The sequence below is a fragment of the Scyliorhinus canicula genome, chromosome 1 (genome assembly GCF_902713615.1).
Source record: "Scyliorhinus canicula chromosome 1, sScyCan1.1, whole genome shotgun sequence".
In the NCBI taxonomy this organism is placed as follows: domain Eukaryota; kingdom Metazoa; phylum Chordata; class Chondrichthyes; order Carcharhiniformes; family Scyliorhinidae; genus Scyliorhinus; species Scyliorhinus canicula.
The window spans coordinates 18,800,864-18,815,336 of record NC_052146.1 but is presented as its reverse complement, the minus strand read 5'-3'; the positions used below and the strand labels follow the sequence as shown (position 1 = coordinate 18,815,336).

Sequence of the window (14,473 nt, the reverse complement as noted above, 5' to 3'; positions counted from 1 at the left end):
CTCCAGGTGTGGCCTCACTAACACCTTATACAATTGCAACATAACCTCCCTAGTCTTAAACTCCATCCGTCTAGCAATGAAGGACAAAACTCCATTCGCCTTCTTAATCACCTGTTGCACCTGTAAACCAACTTTTTGCAACTCATGCACTAGCACACCCAGGTCCCTCTACACAGCAGCATGTTTTAATATTTTATCATTTAAATAATAATCCCCTTTGCTGTTATTCTGACCACAATAGATAACCTCACATTTGTCGACATTGTATTCCATCTGGCAGACCCTAGCCCATTCACTTAAACACGCATGCAATTTTTTCAACTACAAACATAGATACCCCACACAGCTACAGCAATCTATGTATAACCCTTAATGAATCCCTTCTTTACTGTTCCAATTTAATAACAAGATCCAAGTAAAAACCAGAACCCCCTTTTCAAAGGTGTTGGCCCAGCACACGGCACTCAGGACTTGGTATGGATACTCTTGTTTCCTTTCCAAACAGCAAGTTTGAATTCTTTCCAGAAAGCAATTACCTCTTTTAAGTTCTCAAGTAGTCTGGAAGCAGCTTTTAAAATGAAGACCGAGAAACCCTTCTTTCAATCTGTGCAGTACAAACCAGTCCAAACTCAAAGCGAAAGTAAAACTCAGAACCACAGCCAGCCCCCAAATCAAAGTGAAAGTATTGTGGATAGCACAATCGCTTCACAGCTCCAGGGTCCCAGGTTCGATTCCGGCTTGGGTCACTGTCTGTGCGGAGTCTGCACATCCTCTCCGTGTGTGTGTGGGTTTCCTCCGGGTGCTCCGGTTTCCTCCCACAGTCCAAAGACGTGCAGGTTAGGTGAATTGGCCATGATAAATTGCCCTTAGTGTCCAAAATTGCCCTTAGTGTTGGGTGGGGTTACTGGGTTATGGGGATAGGGTGGAGGTGTTGACCTTGGGTGGGGTGCTCTATCCAAGAGCCGGTGCAGACTTGATGGGCTGAATGGCCTCCTTCTGCACTGTAAATTCTATGTAAATCCATGTAAGACAAAAACATATCTTAAAGGGACACTCACATGACATTTGTCCAACTCCTGGGTGGTGAGGGATTCTAAACTGGAATCCTGCTGCCTAATGGAATCCACTCGCTCCGGAGTTACTCTTTTACTCTTTTTTCCGACGGTGCCTTTCCCATGTGAAGGAGATGGCTCGCTACCTGATTGACATTTACACATGGGAAGTTTGATGTTGATGTTAACTGGCTGGCTCCGAGGTGATGGAGGACTCTCCAACATTTCTGCATTGAGCAGGTGAAATCCAGGCTCTTTGTTGTCTCTTCCTGTGTGGCCTGGTGGGTACAGTCCAGAAATTCCATCAAATTGTCTAACACGGCTGAATCACCGGCAAGCTCATATCATTGGAGTAGGGAAGCAGACTCTTTGTCCAGGCACGTTGGCTACACCTAAAACTGTAACAAAAATCCAGTGACATTTACCACACCAGGCAGTTATCTACACCAGTCTGTGTCCTCCTGGAATGGTTGTGGTGGATGCTTTGTGGAAGGCTCTGCAAAGGCGATTCTATGCCAGCTCCATGCAGATATTTTGGGATGTTATTGGTACCATTATAATAATTTAATTTTAGAAAATATTTTATTAAGGCATTTATAATTTTAACAATTTTAAACATCGGGTTTCAACAAGGACAAAGCAATATAGCCAACACCCCCTCCCCCCAGTAACAATCACCAGCTACCATGGCTTACACAAAGAGGACCTTCCCCCACCCCCTTTCCACCGGTTCTCCTGCTCTGACGCGCCCCCCGTGCCTTCTTCCGCGCCCCCCCCCCCCCCAATCCCCCCACCGCTGCTGACAGCTTAATTTTTCTCGAAGAAGTTGAGAAATGGCTCACCTCCGGGCAAACCCCTGCAGCGATCCCCTCAAGGCGAATTTAATTTTCTCGTGTCTGAGAAACCTCACCATGTAACTAACCCATACCCCTGACTTTGGGGGTCCCGAGTCCCTCCATCCTAGTAGCATCCGTCTCCGGGCCTCCAGGGAGGCAAAGGCCAGGACATCGGCCTCTCTCACCCGCTGGGCTCCCGGGTCTTCCGACACACCAAAGATCGCCACCTCTGGGCTCATGTATCATTATAATAATTAGAATCATTTGTTCCAATAACATTCCTCCCAGTTGCCATTTTGCAGGTTGCAGCACTTCTTCTTTGAGTCGGTGATTGATCGATTGGCAGTTGAAGTCCAATGTGGGTCATAGATGGTTTGTGCCAGTCGTGCGGAAAGCTGGGCAGGATTTAGCATGATGCGTATTGCTGTGTGGGGGAGCTGGCCCAGCACAAATCAGGAGAGTAGTCATGTTTCCATCCAACAGCATGGAAAATTCCGGGCTGTTTGGTAATGTGGATGAGAGAAAGGTCATGCCGTAAGGTCCAGTTTGGGAGTTTTTCACCATCTACATTACCCTCTTGGTAGCCCCAGTCTGTGTGGTGGCCGGTAATGTCTCCAGTGTAGAGAGTTTGTGTGCGATAAAATTGGGAAGATCCATTCGTCCCAGTACACTCTCAGGGATTTGCCAGCACCTGCTATCCGTAAGGCACCAACTTTGATAATGTCAGACCATTCAGTGGACTGCGTTAGCAATGGTTGGCTTGGACAGATGTGGCAGGGCTGTGATTAGGGTAGTTGGCTTGGACAGGTGTGGCAGGGCTGTGATTAGGGTATGCAATATAGGATGTCAGGACAAAACTGTCCATCTTGTACCACCCAGCTGCACCGGATGGGAGATGTGTTTCTTGAAGGCAGATCATATTGAAAATGAAAAAAATGAAATGAAAATCGCTTATTGTCACAAGTAGGCTTCAAATGAAGTTACTGTGAAAAGCCCCTAGTCGCTACATTCCGGCGCCTGTTCGGGGAGGCTGGTACGGGAATTGAACCGTGCTGCTGGCCTGCATTAAAAGCCAGCTCTTTAGCCCTGTGCTAAACCAGCCCCTCAGATGGCTTTTTGTTGAGGGAGGGCCCTGACTAGGTGTCTCTTAACTGCAGACGGTCCCTCAACGTTGAGTTACAGGATGCAAAGTTCAGCTCCGAGAGTGTGGTAGCCACAGGATGTCAGATTGCTGCTGGCTTTTGGATGCGAGATACTGGGATTCCTCAGCAGCATATTTGTTGAATTTGGTTTGCTAGGAGGATCATTGGATTCCATGGTGTAGGCTGGGTACTGACGTGCGGCATGGCAAGAGCATCAATCCATTGGCACCCATTGTTTCACAATGGGCGGGTACTTCACCAGCTGTTGCAGATAGGCAGATTCCCCAGAATATTGCAGATCTCGCACTGTTACCTAGTTGGCATTGCCCTATCACTCTCACTCACAGGCAAGGATGGCAAAATGAAGGGATTACAGAAAAGATGTTTTAGGCACAATCTGATTGTAATTGCGAGTGTTTGATGATGTCTGTGCTAATTTATTTTCAGTATGGTGTTCCCGTCATTAAATACAACAGAAACGGTTTCAAACCAAGACCAAGGCAGCTGCTCTTGATGCAGACAAAGGCCTACATTGTTGAAGAGGACAAAATCAAACAGAAAATCGAATATGTGACTCTCAAAGGTAATAGACTATGGTCACTGCGTTCATCAAACGTTTGGTGGGGGACAGGCTGAGTATGGAAGCCAGCTCCTGACAGCTTCAATTGCACCTCGTGCTAACTCACAGTCAGGTCAAAGGGTGAAAGTATTACTTAAAAACTGAACGAGGCCTGCACAATATTTGGGGTGCAATTTGTGTCTTTATTGCAACAGTATTCCTTTAAATCATCTTCACATCATTACAAATATAGCTGGTGCTAAACGTGGGTTATTCCAAATCGAAGAGAATGATGTCCCAGCCATTTTGGGATGATATGAAATAAATGTCAGGTTTATTAAATGATAAACTGGAAGTAATCTTGGCCAAGGTAATCCCAATACACAGCGGGCAGGATTCTCTCACCCTGGGGGCCGGCTGGAGAATCGCCGGGACCGCCGCGAATTGTGTCACGCCGCCCCGACGCCGGTCAGGGTCCGCTCTACGGGGCCCACCCGGCCCCGTAGATGGGCTGAGCGGCCACACTAAAAAAAGCCCAGTCCCGTCGGCGCCGTCCACACCTGCTCTTAGCCGGCGGGACTTTCGGCGTGGATGCATCTGGGGGCGGCCTGGTGGGGGGAAAGGGGGGGTCCGACTCCGGGGGGGGGGGGTGGGGGGTGGGGGGGGGTGGGGGGGCCTCCGCTGTGGCCTGGCCCACAATCGGGGCCTACCAATCGGCGGGCCGGCCTCTCGGGTGAGGGGCCTCTTTTGTTCCGCGCTGGCCCCTGTAGCCCTACGCATGTTGCGTCGGGGCCGGCACGGAGAAGGAAGCCACCGCACATGCACGGCAATCGCACTGGTCCCACTGCGCCTGCGCCGACCCCGCGGCGCCCATCTGAAGCCGGGATCAGCAGCTGGAGCGGCGTGGGTCGCTCCAGTGCCGTGCTAGCCCCCTGTAGCGATCAGAATTTCTACTCCTGAGGCCATGTTGACGCCGTCAAGAATCCTGTCCTACATCACTAACTTAACCCAGTTCTAAACACCTTTATTTCACTACCTTCCGAGCTAATTCTCCCCAGACATTTTGCAACATCTCATAGATTTTTTTTCAAACTATAACAAAAATCCAGTAACTGTTACCATACCAGGCAGTTATAGCTCTTAGAGTTTGCTTCTGAGATCAAACAAACAACTGATTTCTCAAGACAGGTTTTCTTCGTGGACCTGCCTTGCTGGGAATTAACAGCTATCCTTGCTGTGTCTGAGGTCAGACCCAGACACACTTACTTAGGTCATGTACCTGCCACGTACAGCTTTTCCTATTCAATCTTCCCTTATCAGAAGTCAAACTTAATTACCTTCATTTTGTGAGTTTACCTTTTAGAATGTAAATGCATGGTTGGCACAGTGGATGGGATTTTCTATCCTCCTCTTGACGTGCTTTGTGGTATGGAGATGGCCTGCCATTGGCCGGTGGTGTGGCCTTCCGGTCACCGCTGTAAATGGATTTTCCTCTTGTTCATACCCACCACCATGGGGGAACCTGCATTGGGGAGTTGCCACCAGCAGGAACGCCCGCAAGGCCTCAGCCCTTGGCTCCTCTTTTGAACCTCAAACCCCTTATTCAAACCCTGTATGTTCTGTTCCCCATTGTTACCAGCTTGCCTTAGGTATGCATCTGTCTGTAGTGCTGCTATTCTCATCAACATATCAAAGCACTAGTTTCAATAGAATAACCAAACTGGCCTTGCTTTTAAACATTCCCAATAGTTAAAAAAATTGTATAACCATGTATTGGATTTCCCTGATATTTCCATGTCATCACGATGTTTCCTGACACATGCTTTTCCAACCTTCCCATGCTATCCCTTTCATGCCACACCTCTCACATTATCCCTATCTCATCTCCCATTTCACCCCTTCTTCCAATGCCATCTCCCATTTCACCCCTTCTTCCAATGCCATCCCCCCCCCCCCCCCCATCTTTTTTTAAAAACCTATTTTATTCAAATTTGTATCAAAGTAGGTTACAGCAAATAAACACCCCGGGAACCACCCCCCCCCCCCCCCCCCCCCCCCCCCCATGACGAACAGCTCCTCAATCACAGTCAGAAACATCCCTCACCTTTTTCAAACTCCCCTGCTGAGTCACTTAACAAACACTTTATCTTCTCTAACTGCAGGAAGTCATACAGGTCACCCAACCATGCTGCTACCCCGGGTGGTGATGCCGACCGCCACCCAAGCAAAATTCGGCGCCGTGCAATCGGAGAGGCGAAGGCCAAGACATCGGCCTTCCTCCTCTCCATGAGCTCCGGCTTCTCTGAAACCCCAAATATCGCCACCAAAGGGTCCGGGTCCACTCCTCCACTATCCTGGCTAAGACCACAAACACTCACGCCCAGAATCTTCCCAATTTTTCATAACCCCAAAACATGTGCGCATGATTCGCTGGCACCTGCCCTCACCTCTCATTCTCATCTGCTACCCCCTGAAAGAATCCACTCATTCTCGCCCGAGTCATATGCACCACCTTAAACTGTATCAGGCTCATCCTTGCACAAGAGGAGGTCCCGTTTACCCTTCGCAGTGCCTCACTCCACTCCCCAATTGATCTCCATTCCCAACTCCGCTTCCCATTTCTCCTTGATCTTCACCACCCGCTCGCCTCCCTGCTCCCCCAGCCACTTATATATATCCCCAATTCTTCCCTCCCCTTCCAGCAGTCACTCCAGCAGGGTGTATCCCGGCAATCTGGGGAACCCCTTCCAGACCTTTCGTGCAAAGTCTCAAACCTGTAGATACCTGAACTTACTCCCCCTCGGCAGCTCTATCCTTTCCCTTAGCTCCTCCAGACTGGCAAACCCTTCCTCCAAACACAAATCCCTCAACTTGACCAGCCCCACTTCCCTCCACCTCCTCTATACACTATCCATCCCCCCCGGCTCAAACCCATGATTCTCACACAGCGGCGTTAGCACCGACATCCCTTCCACCCTAAAATGCCTCAGCTGATTCCATATCTTCACTGTGAACTGCACCACTGGGCTCCCTGAATACCTACTCAGAGCCATTGGCAATGCTGCCGTCACCATAGCCTTCAAACTAGACCCCTTACAAGATTCCTCTCCCATCCTAACCCACTCTACCCCTTCTCCTTCCCACCACCGCCGCACCTTGTCCACATTCGCCGCCCAATAATAATGAAGCAAGTTCGGCAACGCCAACCCCCCCTGCTGCCTCCCCACCCTCGGCACCTTCCCCACCCATACAAAGTCAGAGATGATTGTGTCCACTTTCCGAAAAAAAGGCCTTTGCTATAAAGATCGGGAGAGCCTGAAAGATAAATAAGAACCTTGGCAGAATATTCATTTTCACCACTTGGACCCTCCCCGCCAACATTAAGTGCAGTGTATCCCACCTCTTAAGATCCTCCCTGGCCTCCTCCACCAGCTTCGTAAAGTTCCACTCATGGAGACCCATCCATTCCCTCGCTACCTGAATCCCCAAATACCGAAACCTATCCCTCACTACCGTAAATGGCATCCCCCCTAAATTAGCCCGCTGTGCCAGCTCATTCACCGGGAATGATTCTACCTCGCTTTTCCCTACATTCAGTTTGTATCCCGAGACCCCTCCAAACCTCCCCAACAGGCCCATAATCCTTCCCATACTCTCCAACGGATCCGAAACATACAGCAAGAGGCTGGTTTAGTTCACTCGGCTAAATCGCTGGCTTTTAAAGCAGACCAAGCAGGCCAGCAGCACGGTTCGATTCCCGTACCAGCCTCCCCGGACAGGCGCTGGAATGTGGCGACTAGGGGCTTTTCACAGTAACTTCATTGAAGCCTACTCGTGACAATAAGCGATTTTCATTTTCAAGAGGTCATCGGCATAGAGCGACACCCGATGCTCCCTCTGTCCCCTCGTTATTCCCTGCCACTCTGCCGACCCGCTGAGAACCATCGCCAATGGCTCTATAGCCAGCGCAAACAGCAGCAGCGACAGCGGGCACCCGTGCCTCGTACCCCTGTGTAAGTCAAAGCTTTGTGAGCTCATATCATTCGTCCTCACCCTCGCACTTGGCGCCACATACAGCAACCGCACCCATACCACAAATCTCGGCCCAAACCCAAACCATCCCAAAACTTCGAACACAAAGCGCCACTCCACCTGATCAAATACTTTCTCCACGTCCATGGACACCACCACCCCCGGTACCAGAGCTCTCGATGGATTCATCACCACATTCAACAGCCGCCTTATATTACTCATGAGCTGCCTGCCCTTCACAAAGCCTGTTTGATCTTCTGCAACCACCCCCGGGAAACAATCCTCCATCCTCCCCGCCAACAACGTAGCCAATACTTTCACATCCGTGTTCAATAGTGATATGGGTCCACACGACCCACATTCCACCGGATCCTTCCATTTTTTGGGGGATTGGTGTGATTACTGCCTGTTTCATCGTCTCCGGCAACTCCCCCTTCTCCAGTGCTTCATTAAACACCCCCAACAGATGTGGTACCAGGTCCACCGCAAATTCCTTAACAAATTCTGCCGGGTACCCATCCAGCCCTGGGGCCTTCCCCGGCTTTATACCCCTGATACTAGCCAGCACCTCCCTCAGCCCCAGGGGCTCCACCAATGCCTGCCTCTTTGCTTCATCCACCTGGGGAAATTCCAGCTCGTCCAGAAACCACCCCATGTCTCCCTCCTCTCCTCCTGGGTCTGCCTCATAAAGTCCCTGGTAATACTCTCTAAACGCCTCATTTATCTTCCCTGGCTCTGACACCACATCCCCAGCCACAGTCCGTATCTTCAATATTTCCCTGGACGCAGCCTGCCTCCACAGCTGGTGCGCCAGCATGCGGCTCACCTTCGTCCCATACTCGTATTGAACCCCTCTTGCCCTACGCAGTTGCCCTACCGCCCTCCCCATTGTCAGCCTGTCAAATTGCCCGTGCAACTTTTTCCTCCTCGCCAATCCCTCCACGGTGGGCACCCTTGAATATTCCCTGTCCACCTCCACTATCTCGCTCATTAAACGGTCATGTTCCGCCCTCCTTTTCTTATTCGCATGAACCATATATGAGATCATTTCTCCCCGTACCACTGCCTTCAGTGCTTCCCAAAAAATGCCCGCTAACACCTCCCCATTCTGATTGAACTCCACATAATCCCTAATCGCCAACCGCACCATAATCACAAAAACCTCCATCGGCCAACAACCCCAAGTCAAACCTCCACTCCGGCCTCTGCTCTCGTCCCGTACTGAACCGAATATCCAGCCAGTGGGGTGCATGGACCGAGATAACTATCCCCGCATACTCTGCCCCCTCCACTCCAACCAAAATCTCCCAACTCACTACAAAGTAATCAATCCTCAAATACACCTTATAGACATGTGAAAAGAAGGAATACTCCCTTCCCTGAGTTCTGAAAGCGCCATGGATCCACCATACCCATCCTCTCCATAAACCCCCCCAGCTCCCTTGCCACTTGTACCCTACCCATCGACCTGGGGCTCGATCTATCCAACCTCGGCTCCAGGACACAGTTAAAATCTCCTCCCATGATCAACTGGTACGTGGCCAAATCCGGGATTGCTGCCAGCAACCCACTCATAAAATCCACATCATCCAATTTGGGGCATGCACATTTACCAACACTCCCGGTGCCCCTTCCAATACCCCACTCACAATCACATATCTCCCACCTGGATTCCTCACCTCCTTCGCGCTCACAAATCCCATTTTTTTGCTCATTAAAATTGTCACACCCCTTGATTTCAAATCAAACCCCGAGTGAAAAACCTGCCCGACCCGACCCACCCCTTCCTTAACCCAACCTGGTCCTTCACATGGAGGTGTCCCTCCTGCAAAAAGACAACTCCCTCATCCCCAGGGGGCTCCTCCAACACCTGCCTCTTTGCTTCATCCACCTGGGGAAATTCCAGCTCGTCCAGAAACCACCCCATGTCCCCCTCCTCTCCTCCTGGATCTGCCTCATAAAGTCCCTGGTAATACTCTCTAAACGCCTCATTTATCTTCCCTGGCTCTGAGACCACATCCCCAGCCATTAGCTGCGTGATCACCCGCGGCCTTTTAACCGGCCCATTCAGTCCCCGGACGTCGCCCCCTCCCAATCTAATACCCCCCCCCCCCCCCCATGCAATCCCACCACCCAACCTATACCATCCCTTCTGCCTGCCACACTTTAGTCCACTGATCCAAACCTTCCAGCTAAGGTCATTTTGTTAAAGAAAGCAAAATACCCCAGCTGTTGGAGATCAGAAATAAAACAGAAAATGCTGGAAAAGCTCAGCAGGTGAGTGTGACGAAGGAGCTACGCTCCGAAAGCTCGTGATTCCAGTAATTAAGTTTGACTTCTGGACTTTAACCTGGTGCTGTCAGACTTCTTACTGTGCACACCCCAGTCCAATGCCGGCATCTCCACATCATGGCCATCTTAATTTGCTCCACCTGGTGAGAAATGTAGGCCTCGGTTATACAAACCACGGGGTTAAATTGATTGAGGTATTCCAACCTCATGAGGGATTGGGACAGAGTAGATGAGGAGAAACTGTTCTCGGTTTCAGAATTGAGAACAGGAGAGCACTAATTGAAGGCAATTGGCCAAACGAAGCAATGGTGACATGAGGGAAAATGTTCTCACGCAGCGAGTGATTTAGGATCTTGAACGCAGTGTCTAGTGGAGGCAGGGTTAGCTGAGGTTCTCAAAGGGGATGGGATTTATGATGTGAGGAAAACGTTTGCAGGTCTACGGAGGTTAGGCAGGGAGTGGCACTCGGTGAGTAGCTCCTTCAGAGGGCTAGCACAGATTCAATGGGCCAAATGGCCTCCTGTGGTGTAACCATTCTATGATGCTGTGGACTCTATGATGTCATGTCAAGGGGCTTTGTGGGAATTGGACAATACTCACTTCACGCTGCATTTCTCTGTCTCCTTTAGGTGTGTCTGTCAGTAACCTGAGTGATGGGGTATTCGTCATCCACGTTCCCTGTGAGAACAACAATCAGAAAGTAAAGATTCAGCTCCTTGCTACTTCATTTTCTTCTCATTTTTATATAGGGGGCCACCTTGGCTAGGTGTTGACAGTGTAAAATGGGCAAAATTGGACAATTTCCTGTCCATTGATTGCTTTGGAATTCAATGGATAGCAACTTTGGGTAGGATCTAACCCTTAGGCCGTTCCTCACCTGCCCAGCCTCCCCACCCCACAAATCGGAATGACCCCCTATAGATTTCCCGCTGTGCTACTTTGCAAAGCATGAAGGGAGAAGGAAATAAAAAGCACTCTAGACACCAACAGCAAAAGGAAATTTGGTATTCCTGGTACATTTGCTGGATGATACATGACCAATCACCAGGGTTGTTTGGAATTTTAACACATTGCTCGTGTTCCCATTGTTCCAGGGCCTCTTCTGGGATCCAAAGGGAATGTTTCGGCCACGTTCCCTGGGGTTTACCTCTCTCTCTCACTTCCTACCACCATGATTAAACCTTCCTGGGGGCCAAAAGCCCACTTCCCTATATCTTGCTGACTGCCAAAGGGCATCCATGAGCCACCCAATTCCTGAAGTTGTTCCCTGCCGATTTCCCACCCGGAATCGACAGGAAGCCTTTACTGCACTGGAGCCAGAAGTTCAATTCACCATGGTCTCTGGTGGGTTCAGAAATCGCAGATTCCTGAGAATTCTGGAGTTAACACAAACTCCCCCACCTTGCCGTCTCAATCTAACATTCTTCCTTAAGACTAACCATAGAATTCTTACCAGTGCAGGAGGCCATTCAGCCCATCAAGTCTGCACCGACCCTCCGAAAGAGCACACCAGCCAGGCCCACTCCCCCGCCCCATCCCCACAACCCCACCTAACCTGCACATCCCTGGACACTAAGGGGCAATTTATCATGGTCAATCCACCTAATCTGCATATCTTTGTAAGAGGTAACTAACGCTGACAGGATTTAAAGGAATTGTTCCAACATACTCAAATTAATGTTGCATTACAGATGATTTGATCACAGTTTTCAAAATATTAAGGTGAACAGATAGAATAGTTAGAGGGACTCCTGTTATTTGGGAGTCTAAAATGAGAGGGGGTAGTTTAACAATTAGAGCCAGACCTTGCAGAAGAACATACAAATTAGGAGCCATTCGGCACCTCAACTCCGTCCCAGTATTCAGTATGATCGTGGTTGATCCGATTGTGGCCTCAACTCCACATCCCGCCTACCCCTCAATAGCCTTTGACTCTCTTGTTAGTCAAGAATACACCTATCTCCACCTCAAAAATATTCAATGACTCCTCCTCCATCACCAGGGAAGAGAGTCCCAAAGATTCAGGACCCTCTTGTTTTATATATTTTATATATCTAACTATTCCTTTGTGACTTAAACCAACTTCTCATCTTCCTTTCTGAATGGAAGGGCCTGGTTTCCACCCTCCCAACAGTGCAGAGATTAGGAAAAGCGAATCACAGTTAGAAACATGGCTCGCAATGTTACACCCCCAATCTCCCAGGAGTGGGCGGGTAGGTGGGGGACACAAAATGAGGTGGCATGGCAGGGGTGTTGTGCCCATTGCCTACCCACCTCTGCTGGAGGTGTTGGGAAGCCCACCCACTCTAGGCCAATTGAGGCCGATTAAGGGCATCCTCCTGCCGCCATCGGCGGGGTTTATCAGTGGTGGGGTGCCTACGCCATGTGGCAAGGCTGCCATGTAGACTCTGGCAGCCTTGGGCGTTCCCTCCTCTAGGGACACCCCCCCTCCAGTGTTCACAGTACCCACCCAGTTCCCCTCTGCTCTCCCAATGGCAGGCCCCACACCCCCTGATGAAGCCTCCCCCATGCCCCCCCCCCCCCCCCCCAAACTCACCTTCTAACCTGACTCCAGAGAATATGCAGGATTGTGGAGAGAATGCAGGAAAATGGCACTAAGCGCATTGCTCACTCGGAGAGCTGGTGCTGACATGATGGGCTGAATGGCCACCTCCTGTGCTGTACTGATTCTGTGACAGTCAGTGTTGGGGACTGGCTGCTGTCTCAGCAGAGGCAACCACTCCCAATGGTGGTGCTGCAACTAGAGATCTGCCAGCCATTTGATTAGGCAACAGACCCGGGTTCGGATCCCGGCTCTGGGTCACTGTCCGTGAGGAGTTTGCACATTCTCCCCGTGTCTGCGTGGGTTTCACCCCCACAACCCAAAAGATGTGCAGGATAGGTAGATTGGCCACTCTAAATTGCCCCTTAATTGGAAAAAATAATTGGGTACTCTAAATTTATAAAAAAAAAAAAAAAAAAAAAATTTGATTAGGCAACAGCTCCCAGAGAGACGATGTCCTCCCAGATGAGGAGGGGGGTGCAGGTCTCGCCAGAAGCCAATTAACAGCCCAACAGCCATTACATCAGCTCAGGCCCTTCCGGCCGTGTGGATTTGGGCTTGCGCCAGACTTTTAAGATAGGGCCACCATTTCCATGTGAATTCTGGCATAGAATCATAGAATTCCTATAGTGCAGACGGAGGCCATTTGGCCCATAGTGTCTGCACTGACCCTCCAAAAATGCACCCTATCCAGGCCCACACCTCTGTAACCCCACCCAACCTTTTGGGCACTAAGGGGCAATTTATCATGGCCATTCCACCTAACCTGCACATCTTTGGACTGTGGGAGCAGATGAAGGAAACCCACACAGACACGGGGAGAATGTGCAAACTCCACATAGTCGCCAGAGGTCGGAATCGAACCCGAGCCTCGGGCGCAGTGTGGCAGCTGTGCCAACCATTTTGCCGCTGTGCCGGCCCATATTTTCAAATCTCCACTGTACAATACATCACTGCCGCGCTGAACATTACTGACAAAGTCCTGTGCCACATGTGACCATGGTGGTGATGGCTCCTCTCTCAGGTATTGTGCTGACTGTCTGTCTCATGTATGCAGGGCGATGTCATTCTGCAGTGTGACAATGTGTTTGAGACGGTGACCAAGCTTTGTACAATGGCCAGCAAACAGAACAGCTTCAAAATTGTTCAGGGCAGGTAGGTAAAGAAAAATAAATGGCACCGTCCGAGAGAAATACAAATGTACTACACGCTTCAGTCTCTACTCAACACAGAATTACACATGGGCAATAAGGGTCAAACCATCAGGACAGTTTGGATAGACTCAGCTTTGCATTCCCTTGAATATGGAAGTTGAAGGAATGATCGACTGAAGTGTTGAAGATAATTGAAGAAATTGTGTAGAATAGATAAAGATAAGGTATCTCCTCTGGTGGGGGAGTCCACAGCAAGGGGGCATGACTTTAAAGTTCGAGCTAGGCCATTCAGAGATGTCAGGAAGGACTTTTCCACATAAGGAGAAGTGAAGATCTAGAACCTGCTCCCTCAGAAAGCTGCAGAGTCTGAGGGCTAATTGAGAATTTCTGAACAGCGATTGATAGGTTTTTGTTAGGCAGGCGGATCAAGGGTTCTGGAACCAGGAAGTCGAAGGAGATTAGCCACAATCTAATTGAGAGGCAGAACAGGCTGGAAGGGTCGAACGGCCTCCTTCTGTTCATACATTCTCATCCTTGAGTCTTTGACAAAATCAATCTGCTTTATTCGGTGGTCGTCTTTCCCTTTGAAGGCATTGGCTCATGTTCAACTTGGCATTACAAACCCTGGCAGCCGTTCTAAACTTGTCCGCGGGATAGTCCTGGTCTGGCTCAGACAGTGGGTGCCTTGGCCCCAGGAATGCAATCCGAGCATTTCCTCGATCTGCCCCATGGGTGTACCTCTCAGCGGGAGCAGTGCTCGCAGTCAGAGTGTGAGTCCTGGCTGGTTTACCACATCCTAACTCAGGGACGTTCAGACCAATACGGCCAAGTCCCAACGACTGC

At 50.0% G+C, this 14,473-nt stretch overlaps 1 protein-coding gene across 3 annotated transcripts in view; it reads left to right on the top strand.

Annotated features, from left to right (window-relative positions):
• Nucleotides 1-14,473, top strand: part of myo1ha (myosin IHa) — a 216,831-nt gene that overhangs the window by 198,573 nt on the left and 3,785 nt on the right. For all 3 annotated transcript variants that reach the window (XM_038815345.1, XM_038815462.1, XM_038815402.1), the window contains 3 exons: nt 3,478-3,613; nt 10,543-10,613; nt 13,534-13,631. In XM_038815345.1, the coding sequence (XP_038671273.1) occupies nt 3,478-3,613; nt 10,543-10,613; nt 13,534-13,631 (305 nt within the window). The remainder of the gene's footprint in view (nt 1-3,477; nt 3,614-10,542; nt 10,614-13,533; nt 13,632-14,473) is intronic.